Source organism: Hetaerina americana, unplaced genomic scaffold (assembly GCF_022747635.1).
Source record: "Hetaerina americana unplaced genomic scaffold, ioHetAmer1.1.p SCAF_486, whole genome shotgun sequence".
Taxonomy (NCBI): Eukaryota; Metazoa; Arthropoda; class Insecta; order Odonata; family Calopterygidae; genus Hetaerina; species Hetaerina americana.
In genome coordinates, this window is record NW_027287080.1 from 28,375 (window position 1) to 54,603 (window position 26,229).

At 39.5% G+C, this 26,229-nt stretch overlaps 1 protein-coding gene across 1 annotated transcript; it reads left to right on the top strand.

Moving 5' to 3' along the window:
- The first annotated feature begins 219 nt into the window (after nucleotides 1-219).
- LOC139693403 (kunitz-type serine protease inhibitor A-like) lies at nucleotides 220-25,080 on the top strand. The gene is made up of 5 exons (XM_071591533.1): nucleotides 220-427; nucleotides 14,561-14,765; nucleotides 23,566-23,741; nucleotides 24,118-24,300; nucleotides 24,730-25,080. The coding sequence occupies exons 1-5, from the start codon at nucleotides 340-342 to the stop codon at nucleotides 24,735-24,737; spliced, it is 660 nt and encodes a 219-aa protein (XP_071447634.1). The 5' UTR covers nucleotides 220-339; the 3' UTR covers nucleotides 24,738-25,080.
- Nucleotides 25,081-26,229: the final 1,149 nt, after the last annotated feature.

The window sequence follows — 26,229 nt, forward strand, 5'->3', positions numbered from 1 at the left end:
CCCGTACTTCCCCAGTTTCCTCCCCACCTGCCTACCCTCTCCAACCCCCCGCCCCGCCTCACTCAGCCCGACCCTCCCGCTTCTGCTGGCGGCCGACCCGGTCCCTGCTCGTCTCCCCCTCCTTCGAGCCCCCCCGCCACTCCCCGCCTTCACCTTCGCCTCTGCCTTTTAATTCCACGCACTGGGCCTCACGGGCATCATTCAACCGGCATCACAGCGACCGGCCGCTACTCAACAGCGGAACTGCGAGAGACTGGCGAACAGAACGTGAGGCCAACTCTGAAGACCAACCGACGATTTCGCCGAACTACCAGGGGGTTATTGTACATTCCGGGCACGATGATGAGAGCAGTGGTGTTCTCGACCATCTTCCTGGGCGCCATCACCCTCGAGGTCGCCGCAAGGGCATACTATGACGCCGTAGTCGGTGAGTGACCTCAACGACCGAATAAGAAGGCCGGGTGGAATGCGAGACGTTCCCGATGTTTTACTCCTCTCGCCCCAGTACGAGGCGGCGCCGGCGAGTCTCGCATTCTTCCTACGACGGGAAAACTGTGTGGCATTTAAATTGAGCCTATGGTTTAAAATTCTGGTATCTAGAAGTGTTCCTGACGAAGGTTTTGTCTAGTAGTGCATTCACTGATTGCTTTTCGCGTCTCCCATGCAAATAAATGTTGTATTGTTGCATTCAGACTATTTAGAGTCGAATTACTTGCATTCAAGGGATAAAACATTATTCATCATTAATATGTAATAAGGAAATTTGGAAACTTTCTGCCTATTTTTATGTCCCATTCATTCCAACATCTCTGAATGGACGTATGAAGAAAATTGTCTAGTGTTTTAATGAAATGGTCTGTTTTTTACTAAAAATAAAAAAGTGTCGGCTTAACCTTCTCTACTTCGAATTTGCTAGCTAAGTTTTAGTCAAAATATAAGACGACCTAATTAATTACTCAAGCACAAGAAATAATTAAATGAAATGGTGTTTAAAGTCCTTCGCATTCATCCGTAGGCCTGAATTTTTTTATTGATATGAAAGCTAACATGCTTTTTAAGTTTATACTATCCCTCGATAGTGCAGATTCTGATGACCTCTCTAAAAATTACTAGAAATTAAATAATGGGCTTAGATCACGCTGAAGGGCATTAGGTAATATTTTCTTCTGGACGTGAAATGCATTAAAGCCGAAGCATTAATGAATCACTACGCTATAACAATTTCATTTTTATGTATGCTACTTCCACGATTCCTTTAAAAATATTTTAATATATATGTAAGCTGATCCGCCCTTGATCCAACTCCCGTCTCGTTCCAAGGTCTAGACATAATACAGATGCACTCCACCCTGACCCCATTACTCTCTCCCGCGCTTATGGCATTTATCAGCGTGATACTCGGGAGAAATTGATTGAGCGGTTGACAATTACACGCGTCCCTCTTTCTTGGATCTGTTATCAATATGCAGTGGCACTGACATTTTTCATCTTATTTTTCACTATCCACCATGACTAATTTGTTCAAAGAATTGAAGCATGCAATATCAGTTCTTTAATCTCGCTACAGTTGCAAAGTTTGGACAGTAAAATGTTAATTCTTTAACTAAAACTGCAAATTTTTCCTGATAATTGTAAATCGTTATCTATATCATGAATATTTTAACCCGAAATGGGGCTAAAGTTTTGATCAGGATGGCGAGTGACTTCTAATTTTGTCGATCCCGAATTTCACCGCCCAATTTGAATGATGCTATGACGGTAGTTTCCGCTAACAATATTGTCTGCGGTGGGCCAAAATGATATTTTACCGCCAAATTTTTTGGTATCGCCCAAATACGATGCATCTTTTACATGGTAGGAGTGCAATTTCCTATTTTCAATCGCCCCGAATCGATTGTAATTGATCATTTCTGCAACGTTTTAAGCAATAATTATGTTGGACACAGCGCAACATGATGCAACTGACGCCGTCTGTAAAACAGGTTTATTTTACCCCTCATTCCTAGTTATTTCTGATTTTTTTTGTAGTTTTAGGTCATTTACACTTCGCTACCATTCAAGTCTCTGTCCCGTTGATGATTCAGAAAAAGCGGAAGGCCGAATGAGGGTCAATTGCTTTCGCTTTGAAGTAGAGACCACTCTTATAGAAGACTAGTATTTCCTTGCACTGTCTTGCTCGGGTTTTCCCAAGGGCCTCGTACCTTGGATATCTAGCGATAATGGAAAGTCAGGAGAAGTATGGGCTTGATGATAGAAAGTTTTGTTTGATGGCTTGCTCCATAAATTCGAATTTATCTGGTAAGAAAAATGCATAGAAGTCCTAATAGTGCTATATTTTTATGTTAGATACCGACTTACCTAATAACATTTGAGTAATTTAAATAATCCTTAATACAATACAATCGAATTGATTTTTCATTATTTTAATATCAGGCAGGCTGATTCGCACACGAAGCGACTAATATTAATTAAATAAAGTTGAAAAATCATCGGCAATTAATGCATTGAGATCCAACAATCTCGTTTGGATGCACGTGGACTACTGTCTACCTGAATTGTTCGCCTTCTTTTTCCCTAGCGATAAACTAATTTTTTATGAGAATCGAATGTTTCCGAATCTTTACTGAATTTTATCTGTAAAAATACCATTGAATCCATCTATCAAATCCGATATAAGATATTCCACCCAGCATTAGCGGCACTGAATTTTGGGTGGCGCGTACACTACAGCTTCAACGCATAGAAAGTACTCATCACCCCAAGCTGTCGGAATGTGCTCAGGAGGAGCATTGTTTGAAAGACGTAGACCGTCACGGCTCCGTCTCCTCTCCTTTCTCTTTTTACCGCGCGGGTACACACGCAAGGGGGCAGGGGGTGAGGCTCGAAGAAAAGAGAACATAACGGGAGGGAGTTATTACCGCAAGCTCAGCCTCGTCGCAGCGGACGTGAGAAGAGACAACAAAAAATCTGGAGACATTGCGCGCATGCAGTGCTCCATTTAAAGATCATATTCATAATCTCACCCCGGCAAGCCTTCGCTGATAGTTATCGCTTCCTAAAATAGCACAATCAACCGGTCGCGATATCTATTGTTTCCACGCAGATCCGTGTTACTGGGCAGTCAATTCAGTCACGTTCGCACTCTTGACTTTGTTTCCGATCGTGACAATTGCCTGAAGAGATTCAACATAATATCCCCATGATAGGTACGATTGTGAGCACATTATCCATTGAAAATAAAAAAAAGAAACTGTGAGAAAGGTGTACGTATCACTGAGTGTCCATTAATCGTGGTCGAGAATTGTGTGGGGGAAAAACAATGCTGGAATATATTTATTTCGAAGTCAGTAGCCTATCGAGCATTGCGTTCCAACCTGTACATATAGTATTTCGTTCATTGATCATGGCAGAATCTCACTCGAACTTTCATTACTATGTCGATATAAATAGTGACCTAGGTGTGACTCCTTGTGCTTTCAAATCATGCTTCTCTGCTTAGATTATAATACGGAGAACAATGCATTTTGTATGAATCTTTCTGTTGGAAAAATAATCTTTAAATTCTTAGGTATTATTTCCACGTTTAAAGAAGAGCAGATTTATATATATATATATACATATATAAATATATATTATATATGCATATAATTCTCTTTATGGGGCAGCATGCCTTCTAAATATGTTTCCTGTACATATTCTGGCAACTTTGCGGCATCGAAAACTGTTTATTCGGGTAATAGATTGTTGCTGTATAAAAATGTACCTAGGTTGTTTCTGGTTCAGATTATAATAGATAGCTGCAGTTTACTGGCTTAGGGTGGGGATCTTGGGTAGACACACGTGCATAATTACAATGCAGATCTTCATCGCTGGCCAAAGGTAATCGATTGTGTATGTATGAAAAAAATCGTTTAATGCAGTAATGTGTTGTGATACTCATGCTTCCATTCCAGAGTTTAAGTCCGCTTGATTTTCAAAACCTTCGTAATTTCCCTGTTATTCCTAAACGACCGACCAAGAAGATTTCGGTGACAGAAATAAATCACAGCTCATCCTAATTTCAATTCACATACTATGTTTTTATTGAAGTCAAGTTACTATTAATTTTCAAGCCCATCATATTTATTTTTCAGGTATTAAGATATATAATGCGTTAGTTTGCATCCCTTACGTGATAAATTTTGTTTATTTTTGTTTTTTGCGTGAAGCAGAGGGAGTAATTTTTTTAAATTATTACACACTCGGTAAAAAAATACACAAATGTTACACAATTAATGAGGAAGAGGACAACGCAAATTGAAAATAAGTAATTAAAAATACGTTTCATGCACTTTCAAGAGAGAAAGTATGCAAATATGTATGCGAGCATAAATATACATATTATCGGATATTTGTTTAATGAGGCCATTTGTAATCATTCCGAGTTGCGGCTCCAGAGATATCTGGCATTAAGTGCGCTCGTGGGTCGACATGGGCGTGAGCAGACAAGGAACTGTGAAAAGGGCGAGTGGAGGTTCAACAGGCTACTTTCAGTTTTAATTTTCACTCATGCGTTGAGAGCTCAAAAAGTTTTCGGCACCAAACAAAACATTTCAAATGACGCATGTATTTCACAGTTTGATATACGACCTTGTAGCTTTGTCCTCTTCCTTATCGCTCCGATTAGATAGCAAGGTAGCGTTTGTCAATTTAGGTATTGAATTGGTGTTATCACATTCATTTGCCTTCAATGTCCATTGATTGAATGAGTATGATTTTCTTTTAGGTAGGACTTAGCCGCTTTTACATCCTATGCTAGGACGCATTCAGAGTTACTATATGAATTGCTTTATAGTTTGAAATGAAACACATAAGCATCGAGGTTAGCGTTAGTTAAAATCATATATACCTGTAGGTAAAGGATCATTAATTTTATCAAAATAATTGAACATTTCGAACAACTATTTCTGTCACTCGGTAGGGCTAGACCTATATTAATTGAAGTAAACTTCCTAGCTGGCATATGGACATCCTCTGTCAACGATGTGCTTATGACTTGATGACGCACTTAAAAGTCGCGATTGTCGTGGGCTTAACGGTCTCTGTCGTAGCTGCAGCAGTGTTGGCTGGCAAACACTGTTATGTACCTATGCGATAAATTCTATTAACAACGCAGTTTCACGACCTTTATATCTAATTTAATGTCCCTCGCAAATGTTTTCTCAACAGCATGCATAATGCTTAAAATTCATTTTAGTTATGAGGCCCATTCTAAAACCGTGGCGTCTGCATGGGTGGTGGTATCAGCATGAATGTCGGGTCTCCGGATTCCAGTTGTTAGCATGAAGATTTACTTATTTAAGCAGTGTCTCTATTTTATGTTCGCGTTAAGTGTTATTCTACTAATTTTACTTTGTAAAATATTTAAGATTTAACACTTAATATATTTTTTAAAAGTTGAATGAGACAATGGAATATAATTTGAAGTCGTACATTAAGCACAAAAACAAATATTTCTAAAAAACATTTAATAGCTCTAATTTAAAAAAAATAGCTAATTTTTTATATTTTACTATTCAAGTTACGAGCACTTGGTGCAAAGTAAAATAAATTGCCTATATTCCTCTCTGTAAGTTTTCCAAGGCTGCCCGAGGCAGTTAACTCTGATACATTTTCCAGTTTTCACTTTTCAGACGGACCAAGTAATTTCTGAATATTTCAATTTCTTCTTATCTCGCTTCCGTGCCTACGTATGAGCTTGCTCTATCCCTCCAGAGTTGTCACGTTAAGATTGAAACGGAGGCTTTTGCCTGAAGTAACGTTACTACGAGGCCCCAGGCATTCTACAAGAGTCTACAGCAGGGTTAATTTCAGTTTTATAGGGTTTTATATATTATTCTTGTACAGGGATCGGTGGAACACCGAATTGTTCACAAGGGAAGGGTGTAACTCAAATGATAATATGCAACCTCAACCTTTGAGTGCATTACTTTTAATTTATTCCCTATTATTTACGTGTAGAATGTTATACCGATTTTGATAAAATACTGAAACATTGTCGTCAGATAATTTTGTTGATTTTTTTCTGATATATAGTAAGCGAAAAGCTTTTATTCCAGCATTTTCATATACTTATTATACCAATTATTTATCTATCCATACTTTTCTCATTTAATTCTTGCCTCGTGTCAATTTATGGCCATGAATTGACACGTGGCAATTTATACCTGAATTCCTTTTTCAGCAGTTTATGAGCAGGATGTATATTGTTAGCTATGGTGCATACTTTACTCATCGTACCTATAAATTATGATCGGGAATTCTTAAGTAGAATCGTATTTTTCATTCACTTTCTCTGCAAAACTTACGAAATCATCTGCCTGTTTTAAGCCCTTCCGTCGTCATTTTCTTACGCCTTCATTCTACCTTCACCATCTTTTATATTTTCCTCCCAGCTTAAATCCTTAGAGTGAGAGGAATGGAATGTGGGACGACCCATCTCATCCACTCAGCCACACCTGTGCTGCCGACAAGGGGTCCCAGGGGAAAATAGAACGGAAGGAATCCGGGTCCTATTTATCCTCTGGAAAAATGCCCCCTAGGCTCAATTCGACGGCAAAAGTCCCCATCCAAGTAGCCCTCTCATTTCCGGCAGTCGCTCCAATCTTAGGACTTCTCTGCCCGTCTCACTCATCTATCGCGAGACAGGATACGTGCAGGGGGAAAGAAAAGGCGGCGCATTTACCCATACGTTGAAAAATAAATTTTTATTACCGCCAATTTCAGCAGAAATTTCAATGGAATCCAACCCCGCTCTTAAAGAGTAGAAATATCGTTTTATTAATTTGCTGACAGTTTTAAATTGGTTTTCTGCGAGGAAATCGGAGGAATTTTCACTACCCATATCTCGCATGGCGTCGGTTTTTTTAAGAAGAAACTAAATATTAGAATTACAAATGTCACAATTCATTAGTAGTATTAATGAACTACTCAATATTGTAGACCTGGGAGATGCTTATGAGGTCTCCTGGGAGATTGGAGACTGATAAAACCCTCAGGTGGATATGTATGAAGCATTGAGTATTGCGTATGCTTTCCTCCTTTCCATATGCTTTTGCTCTGATCTCGGAGCTTGACTCTCCCCCGCTTTCTTTATAACAGTAGCAGGTCCGGAGGGAGAACGGAGAATTCCAGCCGCCGAGTGAAATCTTCGAATAAATCGATGAACGACTATCTACACTTCGAAAACTTCTTTCTGCCCTATCAAAACCCCTTCCCTTACTTGTAATCAGAAATTATCCGGAGTTATCTTTTTCAAACTAATTATCACTTCCTTCTTAGTTTTCAACTGCTGGCTCATATAGTATATTAATTAGGTTTCATAAATGACCAGTTTGCTCGGGGAAAAAGTTTCAGTTGCGAAACGAACGTTGGATTTAAACACATACATACATACATACAAAATGAAATAAAACTTAACACTTGCTCTCCCCGTGGATCCACCAATTCCGTCGAATTCCCTTCTGACTTGACCTTCCCTTGCCCTTCGCAGCTCCTTTCTCCCGGTCCAATCTCATGCTGCCTTCTCACCTCTTCACCGTGATAGACTTGATCTCAAGTTTTTTCTCGGCCAAGTTTAATTTGGTGAGTGGTGTGATTGTCAGATGGTCAGTTTCTAGCGCTCGTGGTACCGGAATCCCGAGTCTTCGGGATTGTGATCGGATCAATGGAGGAGATGAACAATTACGGCGGGAATTGATCTCGGCAGTCGACACACCAAAATGGTGTTGCTCCACTTCCGCTGTTTGTGTTCCTCCTTCACCGCCCTAAAAGCATACCCTCTCGCCTTCCCACGTCTTTCCTCGCTCCTTGTCTATTAGTGTTTACGTCTACATCGGCTGAACAAATCCTTCGTCTCGGTACACTTTTTGTGAATCCCCCCTTATATCGAAAATATGTGCGTTTATTCTCCACTGGAAGCAAACGCGGCACCCATCTTGCCGTGATTTTTCTCAGCCACAATTTTACGTGCAAAATTGAAACAACTGTACCTTGGGATGTGCCTGTAGCCTCGACCATTTCGCGAACTTTGATTCGTTCATTACTCAAAACCATAACGTGGATTTTGACAATCATTTCGGAGGAGGTCATTTCCGCTGGAAGTCCCGAACGATGTTCATCATTTATGGAGGTACGGCCACGTTTAAAATTACTTACCCAATTGTAAATAGTCGCAAATACAGTAGTAAATGTGCCATGAACTTCATCCAACATGGCTTTGATCTCTTTCGGTGTTGAACCGAACAAATTGAAGTGTTTAATCACCGCACGAAACTAATTTTTTCCATTATTCTAAATAAACAAAGGTATGTTGCTTCGATCAACTATGGAAATGAATATAGCTGGATATAAATTAATTAATTAAATGGATATAGCTGAAACTTTAGCAGCGCTCTAGTGAAAGATGAGACTTACTGAAACCAAACCTTTCCCGATACAACAAGCGCCTTATCTTCAATTTTCTAAGGAGTTATTGAAAGACCCACGTGATGCAGATTCAAGCGTAAGAATGAAAACATTATAAAATAATAGTCATTCTAGTTGGCGCACCAGTTGGGATTTCAGAACAGCATTCTATTCTATGAATCTTGAATGAAGAATAATTTCATACTTTAGTGCGTGCAAACCAGTTTTCGTTGAAATGAATCAAGAACAAAAGTCTCCTTCAAAATGTTGAAAGGAAAAAAATATTCCAAACTAAGATTAACCCCTTCGATTTTGAGAATTGATCCAAAATAATGAGAGCACTTGTTAATGGAAGTGATGTGAGTGGGATTAAGGCGAAGTCAATAGAAGTTTGGATTATAAGCGGAGTCGATCCACCCGATGCGAATATTCTACCATTAAAATCTCCCGCAGGTAATTGCCAATATATCTCCTTTCGCAGGAAGTTTCACTTCTTTCGAATATCCTTCTTTTGCCCCCTCCTTCATTCCCACCTTTCTTTACGCCCCGGCACTGTATCTGCTTACATACTCCTCTTATTTTCCACCTTCCCTCTCTCCGGAATTCATCTTATTAAGTTCAATGGTCCCACACTTCATAAAACCCTCTCTCTATCCCTTGTCCACACTTTTGGAAGCCCTATCCCCCATCCGCCATTATTAGCCGTTCCCACCCGTCACATTTCTCTCCCTCCAAATAATATGCTCCCCGGGAAACCTCTCCCTCCTTTTCGCGAGCCACTCCCCCCCCTCTTCCTCCTCCTTTCCTCTTATCACCCACCACCGCTTGGGCCAACCACCGTCCCTTCCCCCTCCTCATCCTCCTCCCCGCACTCCCATGTCGCAGTCTCCCCCCATTCCTACCCTCCCCAGCACCGCCACGCTCTCTCCCCCGCCCCCTTTCCACCTTCCCCTCCACCCTCCCGCCGCCCTGCGAGAGAGGGAGAGACGTGTTTACGACGCCTCGTAAAAATCTCGCCCTCTTAATAGAGCGCATTATATTAACTGGTTTAGGAGGTTGCGAGGGAGTTTCTGGGGAGGGAGGCGAGCGCTGGTGGGGAGGGAAAGGGGTAAGGAGCAGGGAAGGAGGAGGGAGAGGGTGGCTGGGATTTTCGGGGGTGTGGGGTCGGCGTGGATGAAACGCGGAGCTGGGGAAAGAGTTTTGCGGTGGTCGGGCCATGGAGGCGGGAAGATAGGGAGAGTGTGTGTGTGTGTGGATATCTGCAAACCACCCCCGCTCCTCCACCTCCCCGTCCCCCCCCCTTGCATCCCTCCCGCAGACCGTAAAGGATGGTACGGCGGGACGCGGTGGGCGGAGGTAGTAGTTATATGGTGCGGGGGCGTGGGAGGGGGTGAGGTGGAGCGGGACGTTCGAGAGGGGACCCGGGATTGGTCGCAAGGTGAGGTGGGAGCGGAGTGTGTGCAGGGTGCGAAGTCTGGGCGTTAAAAGTGGGAGGAGGAGGAGGAGGTGATGATGAAAGGGGGTGAGCTGGGAGGGCCTTGCTTCGGTTATTTTATCCTCCCGGCCCCACCTTAGTTCTTTCGCCTCAACACCGTTTGCCGACGTCTCCATATACTCCACCTAGACTCGAGATCCGCGTAATATTTCCGTGGGTGATCGAGGATGTGGTGAGCATGAGCTTTGGTTTTACAGCATTGGGGGGTACGGAGTCGACTCCGTTGGAGAAAAATTTGCGTAGGATAAAGGTGAAACGTGATGGAGGGGCTGGTAATTTGAGCACCAGAGACGAAACTTCAGTGGTGTGCATGACAGTCTGTTTGATACTGTTAACAAAAGGAGAACTTGGGTGTTTGCTTTAGAGTTGTGAATCTAATGCTGGACTAATTTCCTCATTGACTCGCAATGGTATGTTTATATAATTCCAGCAAATGGAGACAGCATCCCCATTGCTTTAGCCGTAAATGAAACTGTCAAAAAATTCAAATTTCATTGTCTTTTGATGAGACATTATGAGGAGTACCATACAAATTTATGATTTATTGAAATTATCAAATTATTTTATGAATGAATACATTGATTTGAACAAGAAGAGGTATATGACGGAGGTGGACTAAATAGCGAGTAATAAACCAATCTTATAATTTTTACGTAGTTTTTTCAAAATTCCTTATACTTGTTTCAGGATGAAAAAAAGAATTTGAATCCTGGTATTATGTGATTTGTTACATAAGTGGCAATAATGAGATTCCCAAACCTGCCGGTCTTTCAGTCAGAATTGTATTGTTTTCTCATTTATATAGTTTTATGGTATAAAACAAATTTAATTACTCATTGTCCAACTCAACAACATAATATTTTATGCAATCATAAGAGTAAAAGAGCTTCATTGACTTAACTTCGATCCTTCTATTCTGAAAGATTACTGGAAAAACTGCATGTTATAGCTTGTCATGAAAAATTCTACGAAAAATCAGTTATCATCACAGAGTTCATAGATACTAGGAAGATAGAAGTTACGTTTGAATATATGTGCCTCGTTAGTTTTTCGTCTAACTTGATATATTTCCTTATCTGAGTTATTGCTGAGATTCACTGTTATTTCTCATTTGTTCCTTCGTTTTAATTACTAGACATTCCATTAAGACAGCTACCGAAAAACAGTTAATGGTCCAGCACATTTTCTTTCCGTATCAAGAGCATCCAATTACCCAGAACCAAATTCGTTCTTTAAAAACTTTTGACCTCTTCACAACCCAAGTTTGCTTTTGATTTGTCCTCACCCACAGGGACTTGAAAAATCACACTCGGGCCATATTCACTCACTTTTCATTGGGAAACCTCCTGCACAAAGAGTCCCTCAGCATAATTGACATTGCTCAAAAAACATCTAGCCCCTAAAATTGACTCTCAAGTATACACTTCCAACCCTCCCTCACCCCCCCCCCCAACTGCGATCATTCTCGGGCAATAATGGAAAGAGGAGGCAAATTATAAACATCAAGTGAAAACATGGTGGAGAGTGATGAGACCGCTCCGCGCACAATCTCCTGCGCTGTCTTCGCGTCAAAAATGGCCGGAATAATTAAAATGCTGGAATATTTAACCAAGTAGAAAGTGAGAGAGCGAGACGAAGGGAGAGGAGATGGCGGAGGGAAGAAATTAGGAGGGAATGGGGAGGGGGAATGAGAAGCGAGATAAGAGGAAGCGGGGGATGAAGGAACGGAATCTCAGGGGCGGAGCCGGAGGGAGGAAAGGGTAGACCGAGGGAAGGGGACTAGGGTTTCGGAGTGAAGAGAGTGAGGGGGACTTTCAAGAGGGGTCGGTTGATATTTCCGCGATGTGGACGTTGGTGGAGTGTGACGCGGAATTCTGAGGCCGGGAGTGGATGGAGGTTATATCGCGAGTGAATGCGGGCTACGCAAAGGGGATGAAATGGGGGGGGAGGGGGAAGAGAGGGAGGGAGTGAAGATCTTTCTCTCTTCTTTTTGGGTGTGGAGAGGACGTGGAGCGTTATATTTTTTTCGGCGAGATTCTTTTTTCGAGGGAATACTACTAGGGAGGGGGAGAGAAAGGGGTGAGGGCACAAGAAGAAAGAGTGCAGGGAAGGACGAAGGGTCGGAGGGATATGGAAGAGGGAAATGGCTTCCTTCCCCGTTTTCTCAACCTCGAAAACATTCGAGCGCGAGGATTTCTCTCGGAAGGTAGTGTTACTTATTTCCCTTACCCTCTTACCTCTCTCCCCCCTCCCGGCATCTAACCCCCTCCCCACTCCCAATAAGGTGGGGGAGGTTGAGGAAGTGTAATAATTGAGGGCGATGGGGAGAGGGATGTATTTGTTGGATCGAAGCGAGTCCCAAGGAATGAGGAGAGAACGGGAGTGGGGTGACAGGTTCGTATTTTATAATCCACCTTATTCGGCTCAAATATGCATCCACAGTCAAACGGCTGAGGCGCGTGTGCTGGGATAATTTCGCGGGAATGCGAGAGCGAGGAGGGAACTTACGTAAAGGAAAGTTGGCAGGCGTAGTAAGGTGCGTTGCCGGGTCTCAGGTCTATGGATTCGAAAGACATCTTTCCGCCGAGGCCCTTAAGAAAAATGATTCCTCTCGCCAGAAACAAAGACGATGCTTATGCATTTTCGCGTTTAATATTTCACGAAAATTCTCCTCGTCGAGCGGCAATTTCACCCACAAGAATATTTATTCTTAGATGACTAGGAGAGACACCATCGTTCATTGACAGTCGACATACCAGTCGTAAATACCAGTCGCTCGGGATTCATTTTTCCTATTCAGAAAGATCTTTGTCTTCTGATTTTAATTTTTATAAGGTGAGTCACCTTTCTTTCGGAAAATACGGTAATTTAGCTGATTTTCAGTTCATGGGGTATTTTTTTCAGCATGATATGCCATTTTATGAATTATTTCTGTAACTGATAAGAGGATAGTGAAGGTGATTGAAAAAATTTCTATGCTGGGAATCGATAGGTAGACAAAAAACAGAGGAAATAGAGATCAGAGAGGAAGGAAACTTCTTTGGCGTCACATGTAATGTTATGATTGGTCATTGATGGTCTCACACGGTGCGGTTACATGATTTAAAGTTTGGTGATCCAACAGGAAATTCTCAAATTCTTTAAGAATACTCACGTACCACCCCGTAGTACGTATAAAGTGGGCACTGGGTTCAGATTACCACTGGGTCAAGATTACCTGCTCTAGGTAATCTTGAGAGGTAATGAAAGAACGATAGCATACATGGATGCCAAATAATTTTAATTTAGAGCGCGGGTTTTCAAAAAAGTTCATTTGTGTCACGCAGTATCTACATTTTATTTCAATATTCAGGACGGTTTGTGCCTTCTAGCTGGAGCGCTATAAATTCCTATTTCAAAGAGGTTTAGAAGGCTAAATTCCGCTTCCATTACCTTCTCAGAATTAGGCATTTCATTTCAATTCATTCCTGTATGGTTGGTATTTACTGGCGCTAAAATTAGAACTAAAATTGTTACCAAAAAGATCCCTCATATTCCTTCTTGAACCAAAAGCGAAAGGAAGATGAAATACGTTAAATTCTGAAAGATTGTATTAATATGGAATATCATTCGAGCACTTGTCCCATAACGTTACTAATGCTTTGCAAATTCAAATTCTGTTCCAAGAACTGTGGGAGAAGCTGTGGTTATTGCTTTAACACAGTATTCCGCTGATGACCGTAAAAATGTTGACATTTCTCAGGTTGAAAATCATCTCTGTAAAGGCAAACGAAAAAGGCACGCTGCGAGATTTTTGTATCCCGAGTTCTGTTGCCTTAGATTGGCAGAATTGTTTTAAATGTAACATATTAAGTATTTATAAGCCCCGTAGTGAGCATCTAATTGAAATAAGCAAAGAAAATCCTTAACTAAAGTACAATTCCCGTTAGGTAAAGTTAAAATAATTCTATTTAATGCCACATATTAATGCATTTTTATTTATATACGTAATTCACCGCTGTACCCAAGGTGAATAACTAATATTGATAATAAAATAGTAATGAATTATAATTTGTGTAGTAATGTGCGTGCTGTTCCATCTTAACCTTTGCAGAGGTAACTTCTTGGGATCCTCATAGCTGAACAAATACAGTAGATAGTTTATAAGCTGCCACATGACTCGAAGTTAAGGTCTAATGATATGGTATGTGTAGAGCCAGCGTAATCGGTGAAATGGTAAAATTATATGTGGTGAAAGTGGTAATTTTGGTTTGTTTTAACGACCAAATTTTTCATGTCATTTTGGCGTCGTGAGGCGTAGTCTTAAGCCGACAAGATTTCTCTCCTCGAAAACCTCACCTCTTTAATTCTCACCTCTCTGAAATCTCACCGCCGCGCCGCGTCTTGTCCGAATGTTCCGAGTACCATCCACGATTGTGAATGAATTTTATACTGTAGCACCTACCTATTAATTAATTATTAGTACCACTGTGGTTTTGGTATTTCCTAGCAATATTACGCTATAGTTTTTACGACAAAGGAGGTTCAATATATGTAAGGTGATAAGTTTTTCGTTCAAAAATCGAAGTGCAGCAGAATAAAAATCTTTTCTCTGTCTCTCTCTTGTGGATGCACCAACAGTAGAGTCGAGGGGAGCAGAGGACGACGAATACCCCGTTGCCATCGGGGATCAAACTTATGACGAAACTTTCGAAGCCAGCACGGACTGTTTTCTTGCCAAAGACGGAGGCCCGTGCCGAGGCCTTTTCCGAGCCTTCTATTACTCCGCCGACTCACAGCGATGCGAGAACTTCATCTACAGCGGCTGCGGCGGAAACAAAAACAGGTGAGTCGCTCGGATCGGGAAGGGGGGGGGGTGGTTGGGAGGAGCAAACAACCAACTGAAGGAGCACTCCGCTTTCTTCGAAAAGAATTCCCTCTTATTAATACGTAACTAGTCGGAGCACGTCCCAGTTTGTCGATTTGAGCGAATTTCACGGCCGCGGGGAGGGAACTGGTTCTCGCGTGCACCGTTCTAATTTTGAACCGACGTTAATTTTTACTGGGTCGCAATTGTGGACAAAGTAGTCTAGACTGCTTTCCCGTAGTATTTTTAGCCCGAGAGCATCCAACGTCGAGCATCTTTATTTTGAGTGAAAGCGGCTGACATCAATCACTGCTAAGATGTGTTTACGTTTGAGTTCTAAATTGAGAATTTAAGAAGGAAATGTCCGAGGACAGCTGATTGAATGAATGCAAATGCGTTTTATTGAAGTGTCTCAGAGTATTAATCCCTCTCACAAATTTGTGCGAAATGGTCAAATTCTGATTATTTTTTTTAACTTTAATAATTAGGTAATGTTGATATAAGGACTAAATATCTTTATATGCCCCACAAAAAGCACGTTGTCATGCCCACATGTCCACTCTGTCGACCCAAGCCCGCGGTTCTAATCCTGTCTGAGCTACGAGTTTTGGGTGAGTTATAAAGCGTGTTGATTCACTCCCGTGAAACCTGACGCCAAACAAAAATCGGTAAAACAGAACAAAACTAAACAATGAGTGCAAGATATGACATCCTAATAGAACAATGACCACAAAGCAAAATATTTTTAAACTTCATTCCTTCAAATTATTATGACTTAACGTATTTGATAACGACTCTTCGTCTAGATATTATCAAAAGGCGTTAGCAATAATTAATAACGCAATATCTTGAAGATTGTTGAGGGTCCTTAACGTTCAATTATTTTTTCTCGGATTTTTAACAGAATATATCTCTTATCGCTGACTTGATAATTATTTATCGCTATCATTCTCTCATTTTTACCTTTTGAATTGCTCTAAATTGTCCTTCCTGTTCGTTGGACAGAGTGTCGGCCAAAGTTAGACAAATGCTAACTGTTCGTCTATATTCAATCATACAAATGTACAAAAACTCTCTGAAAAGATACGCAAGTTGTAATAGTGACTTGGCGGCCAGGCCTGATGCCTGTAAACAAAAATATAAAGGCAAATGTTTCACAACAAGAATGTAAATCATGAATTTTCGTGAGCCATTCTTTTGTATGAGCATGCAGATCCTCACTGTAGGCAACTATTTATCGAAGTCAGATGTTTGGATTCGGGCAGTCACTGGGTATGGGTGCATTAAAAATACTTAAAGAAAGCTTCAGGCTGCCCGCAATAGTTAAAACTAATGTCCAAAGACTCGCGAAGAGCAAACCTTTATTGAAAGTTGTAACAAAACACTTATAAAATTTGTTACCCCGGGAAAATACTTGCAGGTGTGGACAGGTCTTCCATAGTGGATACAACTAACAAATTCAAACAGATTATAAGTTATCTCTACCAACAGAAACATTTTAATTTCATTTAATTTTCATGAAAATAGTCCAGGATTACAAATAGTTTCTATTTATTAAACCTCTTCGTATGAGGTGCTGAGAAATGACTATGTTCTGGTATCAACTGTAGAAATATCTCTTCCGGCCACCTTTTCTATTTGCGCCGAAGTCCAAGTGCCTTTAACGATGAGTTTATGTGAATTTCAACACGTTTCATTCATTATCTAATTCAAGATTTCAATGGGCTCGGTCTCTTCGAAAACGATCGTTAAAATCTCCCTTTGACTTGACACCTTTCGGCAAACAACTCATTTTTTCGTCAATACCTGTCAAGTTGGAAAGTTTTGTCCTTTCCTGCCCTTACGTCTGAAAAATTTTGAGCCTCAGCTAGAGCAAGCTTTGACTTTTACGACATAAAATTTTATTTTTCTGAGGTCCTACTTTTTTCATGCCATTAAGATTTATTTAAATTATATCGAGAAACTCCAACCATTATACGAACACGTCCTATCCCAATGTTTCAAAAGGCAGCCGGTGAATGTGTGAGGAAAATTAAACAAATTCACCACTGAACGGTGCCCTCATTATCATCAATTAATCACATAAATGCATCTAATGCAAATAATTCATCTCATTAGATACATTCCTGGGGGCAGTCTTGGTGGAATTGAATTCTTGCGTATATAATTTTCAGAAAGGGACAATATGGCCCGTACCAAATTGTTTTCACTGTCTGAGAGTATGCAGGAATCGCTATTCCGTTAAGATATAGCCAATTAAGTTATTCTTCCACGAACCAAGTTACATGAGGAAAACATACTCCTTTCCGTGTATTAAAAGAGGCATTAGCTACCTTATGAAATTCAGTTTACACCCTTATTTTTATTGCTTGCTTCTTTTTCTCTCCAGTCAACCCTTAAGTTCTCGAAAGTTAGCCATAAAAAACCGTTTTGGAAATTCACTCTTCATCACCATATTTCAAACAACATTGTATCAACTTCTAAAACAAAATCAAAGTCGAACGCTTTCGAATGAGAAGGAAATTTTAATTCTATTTATATCCTCCATTTTTATTTCTTGGTTCCGATTATTTTCATGCTGTTTCTCCTTTTTACTGAGGCGAAACACCTTCATTTACAAGATAGCGGAGGTTAGGTTTGTTTACGAAGTAATAAAGAGTGGATTCAGCCAAACGAGTACAACTTTCTATTTTAAGTTTGCCCAATAGCGCGCGGTTCTGTCACGCCTGCGTCACCGCGGAGATCAACGGTTTTTAAGTACGTCACCGTGAGGTTACTAACCCTCTCCTAATTTTTCACGCGTAGGAAGTCGCCAAGTAGAACAGGACGACCACATATGTTGCGTCACGCGTGACAAAATAAGATGAGCTGATCGAAAGTGATATGCATAATCATTCATCGCTTAGAGAAAGTGCTTAATACGAGCAAGATTTTTTTCGTTTTCGACCAATCATCGCGCTCTCGTCGAAATGTAATATTAATGCCATAGTAAAACGTATCCTCGGCGATTGCACAAGAACTGTCTTCTCTGCTCAATGTATTTTATTACATGGCACATGTTCTTTGATACTTGGATTGATTGATATTTGGATTGATAATGCATTGAATTACTATTTAATCATAATTGGTTTTATTTTAAGGGAATAAAAACAGAAAATCTTATTTAAATACGTTTGCGTTTACCCGGTTTCAGCCTATCATTTTTTAGTGCATGACTGCTTTAAGTTTTTAGAAATGTACTGGTGAATTATCAAAAACTCTTCGAATTGCCGGTACTAGTCAAATTTTAGTGTGGTTTTACTCGGTCAATAGATTAAAACGGATACCTTATTAAAATCAATGATTTTCCACTTTTATTATTGCGTCGTTGCAAATTATTATTTGAGTATACTATATATCTACCAGTATTACAAAGTAATTATTTATTATGCATACAAAAACTTTTGCTTCGGTTAGTTCTTGTATTAGTCAACATGATAATGAAATAAATTAGCAAATAACGGTGAATTCAAAGTCGATATATAAAAAGAGCCCATTGCAACGGTATTATGAATGCCTTTCAAAATATTTCTTCAAAGACGCTGTTTATCATTCTAAACATTTTTAAGCAATGAATATGGGAGATACAATCAGAGAGATATGAAAGCATTTAATGAGTAGGGTATTAGCCTGTGACAAAATATCATTGAATTGAATCCTTGGAGCATCTTGTACTTCGGCGATTCAATTGTAGTTACTGTAAAAAACAAAAGAACTTGCAAAGTTATTCAGTGTAAAAATTTCACTGCGGGAATTCCCATTTTCTGCCAGGAATATCATTTTATTTTAATCATTAAAGTGGACCCATGACGCGCGTCGTCTTTGTTACTATCTTTTTAAAGGATAATTAAAACGATTATGGACGCAATTAAGTGAAATTGCCATTTTTATTTCCTCTGATTTTTATTTTATCTTTTAAAAATCACTTCACGTGTGTTCGTTGAATTTTCTCTTGTACCCGATCTTGACTAAAGTAGCATACCCTTTCCTCTCCACAGCAGGGTTATAAATCAGCGGCCAACATTAATCACCTCGAGAAGGCCATGTGTATTAAACGAAACTTTTTCGAGAAGAGCAAGGACCTTAATACCTGTCTTCGTCGTAAAAGCAGGTTTCAAACTTTCGACTGTAGGTCAATGAGTCGGCAAAAAAAAACACATCTCTCTCTCTCTCACTCTTACTCCTTCCATCTACAGTGATCCTGCTTCCGGAGTTGAAAATTGGGAACATAGATTTGGGAAGGTCTGAAACCCATGCAAAATTGTGAATTGCATTAGAAGAGATTAATTTTATAGATTTTAGAGGTCGATGCCTACCGATTCTATACTGTTTGGCATGCAAATATCAACTATTTAACTTAGTGTCCTCTATACTATAGGTTTAGATAGCATTTTATTTTTAATTATTGCCTCTTTATTCATTGTTCCTGAAGACTTTGAGTCAGCGTATTTTTTCGGGGAGGCATTTAATTGGAATAATTCGGTTATAATGATTTTTAAAGGAAAAAAGGCTATTTATTTTTGTTTCAGACTCGTTTCAGAATTGTTGTGAATGCCACCAAATCAGAAGACACATGAAGATAGATCATTAATTTCATGTTTTTCATTGGCTTACTTGATCTGAGAATGTTCAAATGGTGAGAATAGTAAGAAATTGTGTTCGCCAATTGTACTGTATGTGCGCTTTGACTACTTTAACCTCTGGAATAAATATGATTAGACACATTTTTTATAGTTTTCTAGTCGATAAGAGTAACATTGCGCAAATATTTATGACAGATGTTAGGATAGAGCTCACATCGTACTTAGTCATAAACACAGTAATATTTAATAAAAATTTATGGAAAATAGCCGCTTTCTGTATACGAGAAGAACTGCTGTTTCCGAGGTCTAAAAATCACACCATAGGCAAACTTCAGGCTTGTATCATCTAAAAATATTGAATTATGAACGCTATATTGCAAGCAATGAATGAATTACTTCATTCATTACTTGCTTCGTAACGAAGCAAGTAATGTATGAATAATTTTTTTATAGATATGAATTTAAATTTACATTGTAGCCTAAATATGAAATTAAGCCAAATAAATTTCCTTATTTGAATCCTATAGGAAGTAAGAACTTTAAAGATATAAATTCTACTTTCATCGTAAGAACCTCAGTATGAAAATAACTTACGGCACCCAATTACAGCACACCCACTTCTATGCACAATTGCATAAATCTCTGTCTGCCTGAAAATAAGTTGAATCGATTCATTGTGAAGGGAAGAGGACAAAATCAAATATTCCGCAATAATTCAAAATGGCCAAAAGTTAATGCAATCAATATTAGTATTGGATGTGTTTTCATTGGAGTAGACACAATCCTAATCCAATTGTTTCATCCCTCTAGTATTTTTAGTCCATGCTCTCCGTCGGTAGTCTAAAGTATTTACATATTCTCTCCTACCATTCCTCTATATCATTTTAGAGGTCAATCTAAGAAACTTACGGTAGGTTTCAGGATGATTAGTGTTTCGGTTAATATTTGCTCTTTATCCCGCTTAACGATAGTGTTGCGAGTCGGGCGATAGGCAGGTCATGTGCACGAGAGCAGATCAGAGTTCCTTGCACGTGAGGTGCTCGTGACTGGGCGAGAGTGCTTGAGAGTGAAGCAAGGAAAGAGAGAGAGAGAGAGAGAGAGACTGACTGACTGAGGAGAGCTTTCTCGAAGGACATTGCCCTTGAACCTCGAAGAAGAAGTAACGAACGTTATGTGGGTCACGCGCTGAGGGTTGCTAAAATGTGGGTCCAAGTCAATCACCTTGCCACTCCGGTACACTAACCTCGCCCCCTTGTTCCCCTTGCACTAAGTAGCCTAAAATTGCAACTCATTGGTGATTATATGGATGGTGCATCAATTATAGTTAATACAAGCATTTTTAAAATGAGATTGGATATTATGTCGTCAAGGAAGCTCAATACGATGAGGAAACGTGTGTATGAAACAACTCGAACATTTCTTATTATTGTTCGTTCATTGGCAGTCTCAAGATGCCATTTGGTTACTATAAGTTAGTTGCTGACAAGAAAATGCTTGATTAAAATTAATCTTGGAATCCTCATTTAAAATGAAACCTTGCGGCGTGTTTTAAAAGAGATTAATACGTGAAACGACGCGGCGCAAAGAAAGGAATTCGCTCCGCTTCTCTCCTGTGAGTTCCAGCGATTATACTACCGATGGCATTAGTCGAATATCGCGTCGAGTTGTTGCATCGATTGTGATTATATTGAGCTAAGCATTCCTTACTTCATGAAGGGCCTCAGGTAGAATCAACCCGTTCACCAATCAGAGCCTAGGCGTTAGGCAAACTAGATCTCTTTCGCTGACTAGTTCTACGTCTTCCCAAGACCGTCGCCCCTAAATCACTCACTCAGTCGCCAGGAGATATATCTCTCTCTCTCTCTCCCTCTCTAATTCTCACTTCCGTTTTCTCTATCTTGTGGTGATTTTCGAAACCGGAAGGTTCAGGAAGGCGTTAAGAATCCCAGGGAAGAGAGCTTCCGCATGGTGAAAGGCACACGGTCGCTCTTCCGAATATAGAAATGCTAATTAGGGAAAGAGAATTTGCCGACAGTTGAGTGAGCCTTTGAACTAGGTGGATGGTGCGCCGATGTCCACGAACCATTAGGTGCTTGGCGCTCCAATGTGGCCCGACAGGAGCGAGTGTATCGGGGAATTGGTGGTAATGGGAGAATTTTCGGCCTCACACATCGGGAAAGAGAAATTGGAGTTTTTTCAACACCATCTTAGGTCAAGTTTACGCTTTTCTGGGTGACTCCCTGAATTTTAGTCCTAAACTTTACCAAATCCGACTAGGAAATTGTGAGAAATTTTCCATATTAGTTTTGTCCGAAAAGGAATTCCAAGAGCCGAGGGGAAATAAATGCGATGTCATTATCATATGATAAAAATGTGGTACCTTAATTGTAAACCGGGCCTTAACAAACTGTTCAATCTGAGTACGATCGTTTCCGCATGATTCTATTTATAAATTCAAACTTTTTCCTGCAGATTTGGATATTTGCTGGCGGGTGTTGCTAAAGTTTTCATTGACAGCAACTTCCCTGATGGTCGACTCTTCCGGGCAATTCATTTCATTATCTAACTCCAAGAAAAATCTGATCTATTATCATTAAGGCTCATTGCATCTATAACCAACCATCAATGTCGACGATAGAATGAAGGATGAAATGGACGAATCTTTGGTTTAAATTAATTTACAACAATATTTAATCGGAGTTTTTTAATCGATCTCTTTACATTGCATGGCGGCATTATTCTCACGAACATGGGTAGTAGGAGAAAATTAGACATGGAGTTATGTACTGAGAGCATTATTCTTGCATGATAAAGGTGTTTTCACAACAGACTAGAAAATGTAGACCCGTCAGCATTTTTCGAATCATAACCTTCGGATGCAGTACACGTAACTATGCATTTCAAAAAGTATCCTATATAATCGTGCAAATGAATCTTTATTTTGATTCCACGAAAATGAATTATGAAAAAAAATTATTTTTCCGTTACGTTGAAAACAGTAATGGTTGTGACAGGACGAGTAGTGCTGAAATAAATAGATATTGGATGTTGATGGCAATTAACTTTGATCGGTATGATTTACGCATGTTTCCTAATGCAATTTGGAATTATAATGGTAAAATCCTTCTCTATAGCATTGATGAGTGCTCTCACAGTTAAATTCGAAAAGTTGCTCTGAGAGTTATATGCAATAATTATTGACGGCATTAATGTCGCGACTTAGAAGTAGTCTGAGGTACTCAAATCCGCGGAATACTTAAATGCTTTCTTGTTCCCATGTACAAAATATATGAACAGTTATCTCTAAGTCCACGTCCTTCCTGCAAAAAAAAGTTTAGGCTTCATCTCCGTTACAATGATGTTACAAATGCGGCTCGTTGAGTTCACCTAGGAAAGGTCACGTGTTGTCAGTGAAGTTCAACAAATTTAATCACCAATATTTAGTTTATAAGAGATTGTCATCTATCTTAATATGTAGTAGATATTTTCCACGACACTTACTTGTGTGTGCGAACTATTCCAGGGTTAAATGCTGGATGCAATACATACAGCATTTAACCCTTCCTACAGTATTACATTCGGCAATACTGTAGGCATGACTTACAGTAAGATACCTAAAGTAAAGGGGGAAATGATTTTTTAATGCAGATTTTGTAGCAACTAATAAAAAAAGGGCAACTAACAGCTCTTTTGCAGAGATAAATGCATTATTAATATGATTTCTAATCATTATTCGCTTTTTGAAACAGGATCTGCGGTCTCAGACCTCTCTCCGATCCGAATTGAGAGCCACAGAAAGACAGCCCACTCTTATTTTTATGTCTCTGCTGTTGTGGGACGTGATTTCCCATAATTCTGTATTTCTCTTCCTTCCCTTTTCGTCTTTGCTCAGAGCGCGTTTCCCTCTTGCTCTATGCGTAATTTAACAATAAAAGAATGAAAAGGAATAACTTTTGAAATAGCCAATGGTGGTAGAAGGGGCCAGTCTTGTGTGAAAGTTCCCTAGGTCCCAACATTGCAACAGCTCCGTGGTTCAACTTTGAATATCTTTTCAATCGAAAAACCGCTTTCACCTATTTTGTCCTATAATTCTCTCTCCTGCGTCCAAGATTTGGGAGAGTGACTAATCTAGAATGACTTATTTTTTGCCATTTAAGGTTCAAGACGAGAGATGAATGCGAGAAGAAATGCCGCGGAGCCGTAATCAAGAGGAAGGGCCATAAACCAGACGAATGTATTCCACTGGGCGAAAGTTGCGAGGCGAGAGGCTGCCGGACCGCTCCAAAGTCAGACACAGATGTAAGAGGATGCAAGTCGTGTGTTTGCCCAGCAGGTGAGTCTCACAATCCCGCCTAGTATTTAGTTGAATACTATGTGAACAACAATAAATAAGTTAGTTGCTTAAAGGTGGAAGTAGTGATCACTCTTGACTTAAGAAAAGCTTATGAAATCCTGTATAGTAACATACAGCTATCAGCAAATTGGTTTAAAAGGCTTCCATTGAGAAAATACATGAACGCGGAGATGAATATTCAAGTGGTGAGATTTTGTTGCGACGATTAGTACCCTCAGGCATATTTTTAATATTTGATTAAACTAGTCCCACGATCGCTGTCAATAGGTTAGCTGGCAGAATAATTAGCACCACACTTTCCTTAAAAACAGTCAATTCTATTTCCATTTATCTTGCCTTTACTTCCTTTCTCTAGTGACGGCCATTTCACAAGCAGCCTGCAAACAACCCCCAGCAGCCAGAGGTCATTGCCGAGCTCTCTTACCAAGGTGGAGTTACGATCAGTACTCAAAAACTTGTCGTGAATTCCAATTTGGAGGATGTGATGGGAACAAAAACAATTTTGCATCCAAGGAAGCATGCCTGCGCATCTGCTCTGGTGGGTCCTTATTATTATTTTGCAGATATTCATTAATTCTTAGGAGCTATTATGTGTGATAGAAATTGAGAATACGTATGTAATTAGCAGCTACATATGAGTTGGTCACTTAAAATTAAATATAAAAAAGATGAGTTGAAAAGTTGTTTCACCTAAAGAAATGAAAATGCCACAAACATGTATGTGGTGGATAGTAACCAGTATATTTAGAGCAAAAATCAATTTCAACTTATTATTTGCAGTCTCTGTGGAATCAGCTATATTATCATTAATTCATGGGGCTCATATATAACATCTGTTACAGCACCAAAGAAAAAGACAGGTTAATGACATAAAAGAGAAATATTTTAAGACCAAAAAGTTCTATTCAATCCTTTTTATATTATTTCAGTTGTGTAATGGTTGATGAATTATTATTTTTCATTCCAGGTATCTAAAGAAGTGGAAGTAATCTTGCTATGTGTATTAAGTGCCAAATGAACTTCAGAGAAATGCCATTGTAAATGGCAGACAGATTGAACATTCTTCCATGAAAAATATTTCGCTCTTGTAAAGCAAGGTGGTGAGGTATAAGTCATGAGCATGGATGAATCTCCTCGCTTGGAAGTTGATGTTAATGCCGAAACACCAGTTTCAGAAAAAGGCATGACATTGTCAAAGACATCATTCATTTTATCCCCACCTTCTATTTTTCATTATTGTTGAATCATATGATGACCATTATTATGTAAGCTATTTTTGTTAAAATAATGAATGTAAATAATAAAATAATACTATTTACTTGATGGGTTATTAAATCAGTGCATGACAAACCACCCATATTGAGGGGATTCCAATGGATTGCCCACAGATGACCTTGCAGAAGGAAATGTAATGAGCAGTGGTCAGGCAGTGAGTAGATGTACAACTATATACAACAAACAATAGAAACAAGCTTACGTTTTGCCTGCCTCTAGTCATGCATCCCTCAGGGGGGGTTTGTATTTTCTGACTGTAACAAGGCCAAAATAAAACCAAGTCAAAAGAAGGTAGTTAAATGTTAAAAACTCCTCCAATAGTCACTCCCTTGGTACCACAATGTCCACTTCTTTTAAATGTAAGAATAATTTAATTACTAAGTATTTTGATAGAAAAAAATACTTGACTCGACCCATTTCACAATTTTTGCAGGAAACCAGAAAGAACATTATAATCCTTGTTAAATGTTATGGAAGTAATTCATTGTCTCTCTGAGAATTTGTTTTGGATAAATTAAACCATACGTGGAAATTGTTTTTATTGAAGCTGAAGGATATGATAAATAATGAAAAAATATGTGTTGGTTGTTCGCAGAATTCTGCATTTTGTTCCTCTCCTCTAAAAGTGGAGTCTCAGAAAAGAAAATTTTAGAAAAGTTTGCATCACTATTTTTTTTTTAAACTACGTGGTAAAAGAGTAAAATGTCTGTGGAATAGTAATGTAATGGTAGAGCTTAGTGAGAAATGAAACTCTGAGACTTCAGGTGTCAAGCAACAGGAGAATTCAATGAAAATGGCCATAGCATACAAAGAACAGGCATTAGAAGATGCACTTACATGATTTTAGGACAATCTAATTTCATTATTTACTCTCAGTACTTTTCAGCCACTACCACTGCTTCAAAAAGCAGGATACTTGTGAAAAGATTTGTCATGTCGATTGAAACTAGGATGTATTTGGAAGGTGGAGTGCTGAGCTGGAGACAGAGCTCACTTGAATTTACACTCCTAACTATGGTTGGAAATTTGTAAACTCCCTTAAAAAAGAGAAAATTCTTGAAGAAAATATTCCCATTTGGCCAGTGATTTCCAGTTCATCTGCTCCAACGAGGAAACTTTTAACCTTTCTAAACTCCCTTTTTGAGGAGTTTAAAAATTTCTGGTTACACATGGAATCAAAGTTAATGTTCTA

Excerpts from the sequence above, each read along its gene's own strand:
- LOC139693403 (XM_071591533.1), top strand. The coding sequence starts at position 340 with ATGATGAGAGCAGTGGTGTTCTCGACCATCTTCCTGGGCGCCATCACC. Across the intron at positions 14,766-23,565 it reads TGCGGCGGAAACAAAAACAG|GTTCAAGACGAGAGATGAAT; the intron begins GTGAGTCGCTCG and ends TTGCCATTTAAG. Across the intron at positions 23,742-24,117 it reads GTCGTGTGTTTGCCCAGCAG|TGACGGCCATTTCACAAGCA; the intron begins GTGAGTCTCACA and ends TCCTTTCTCTAG.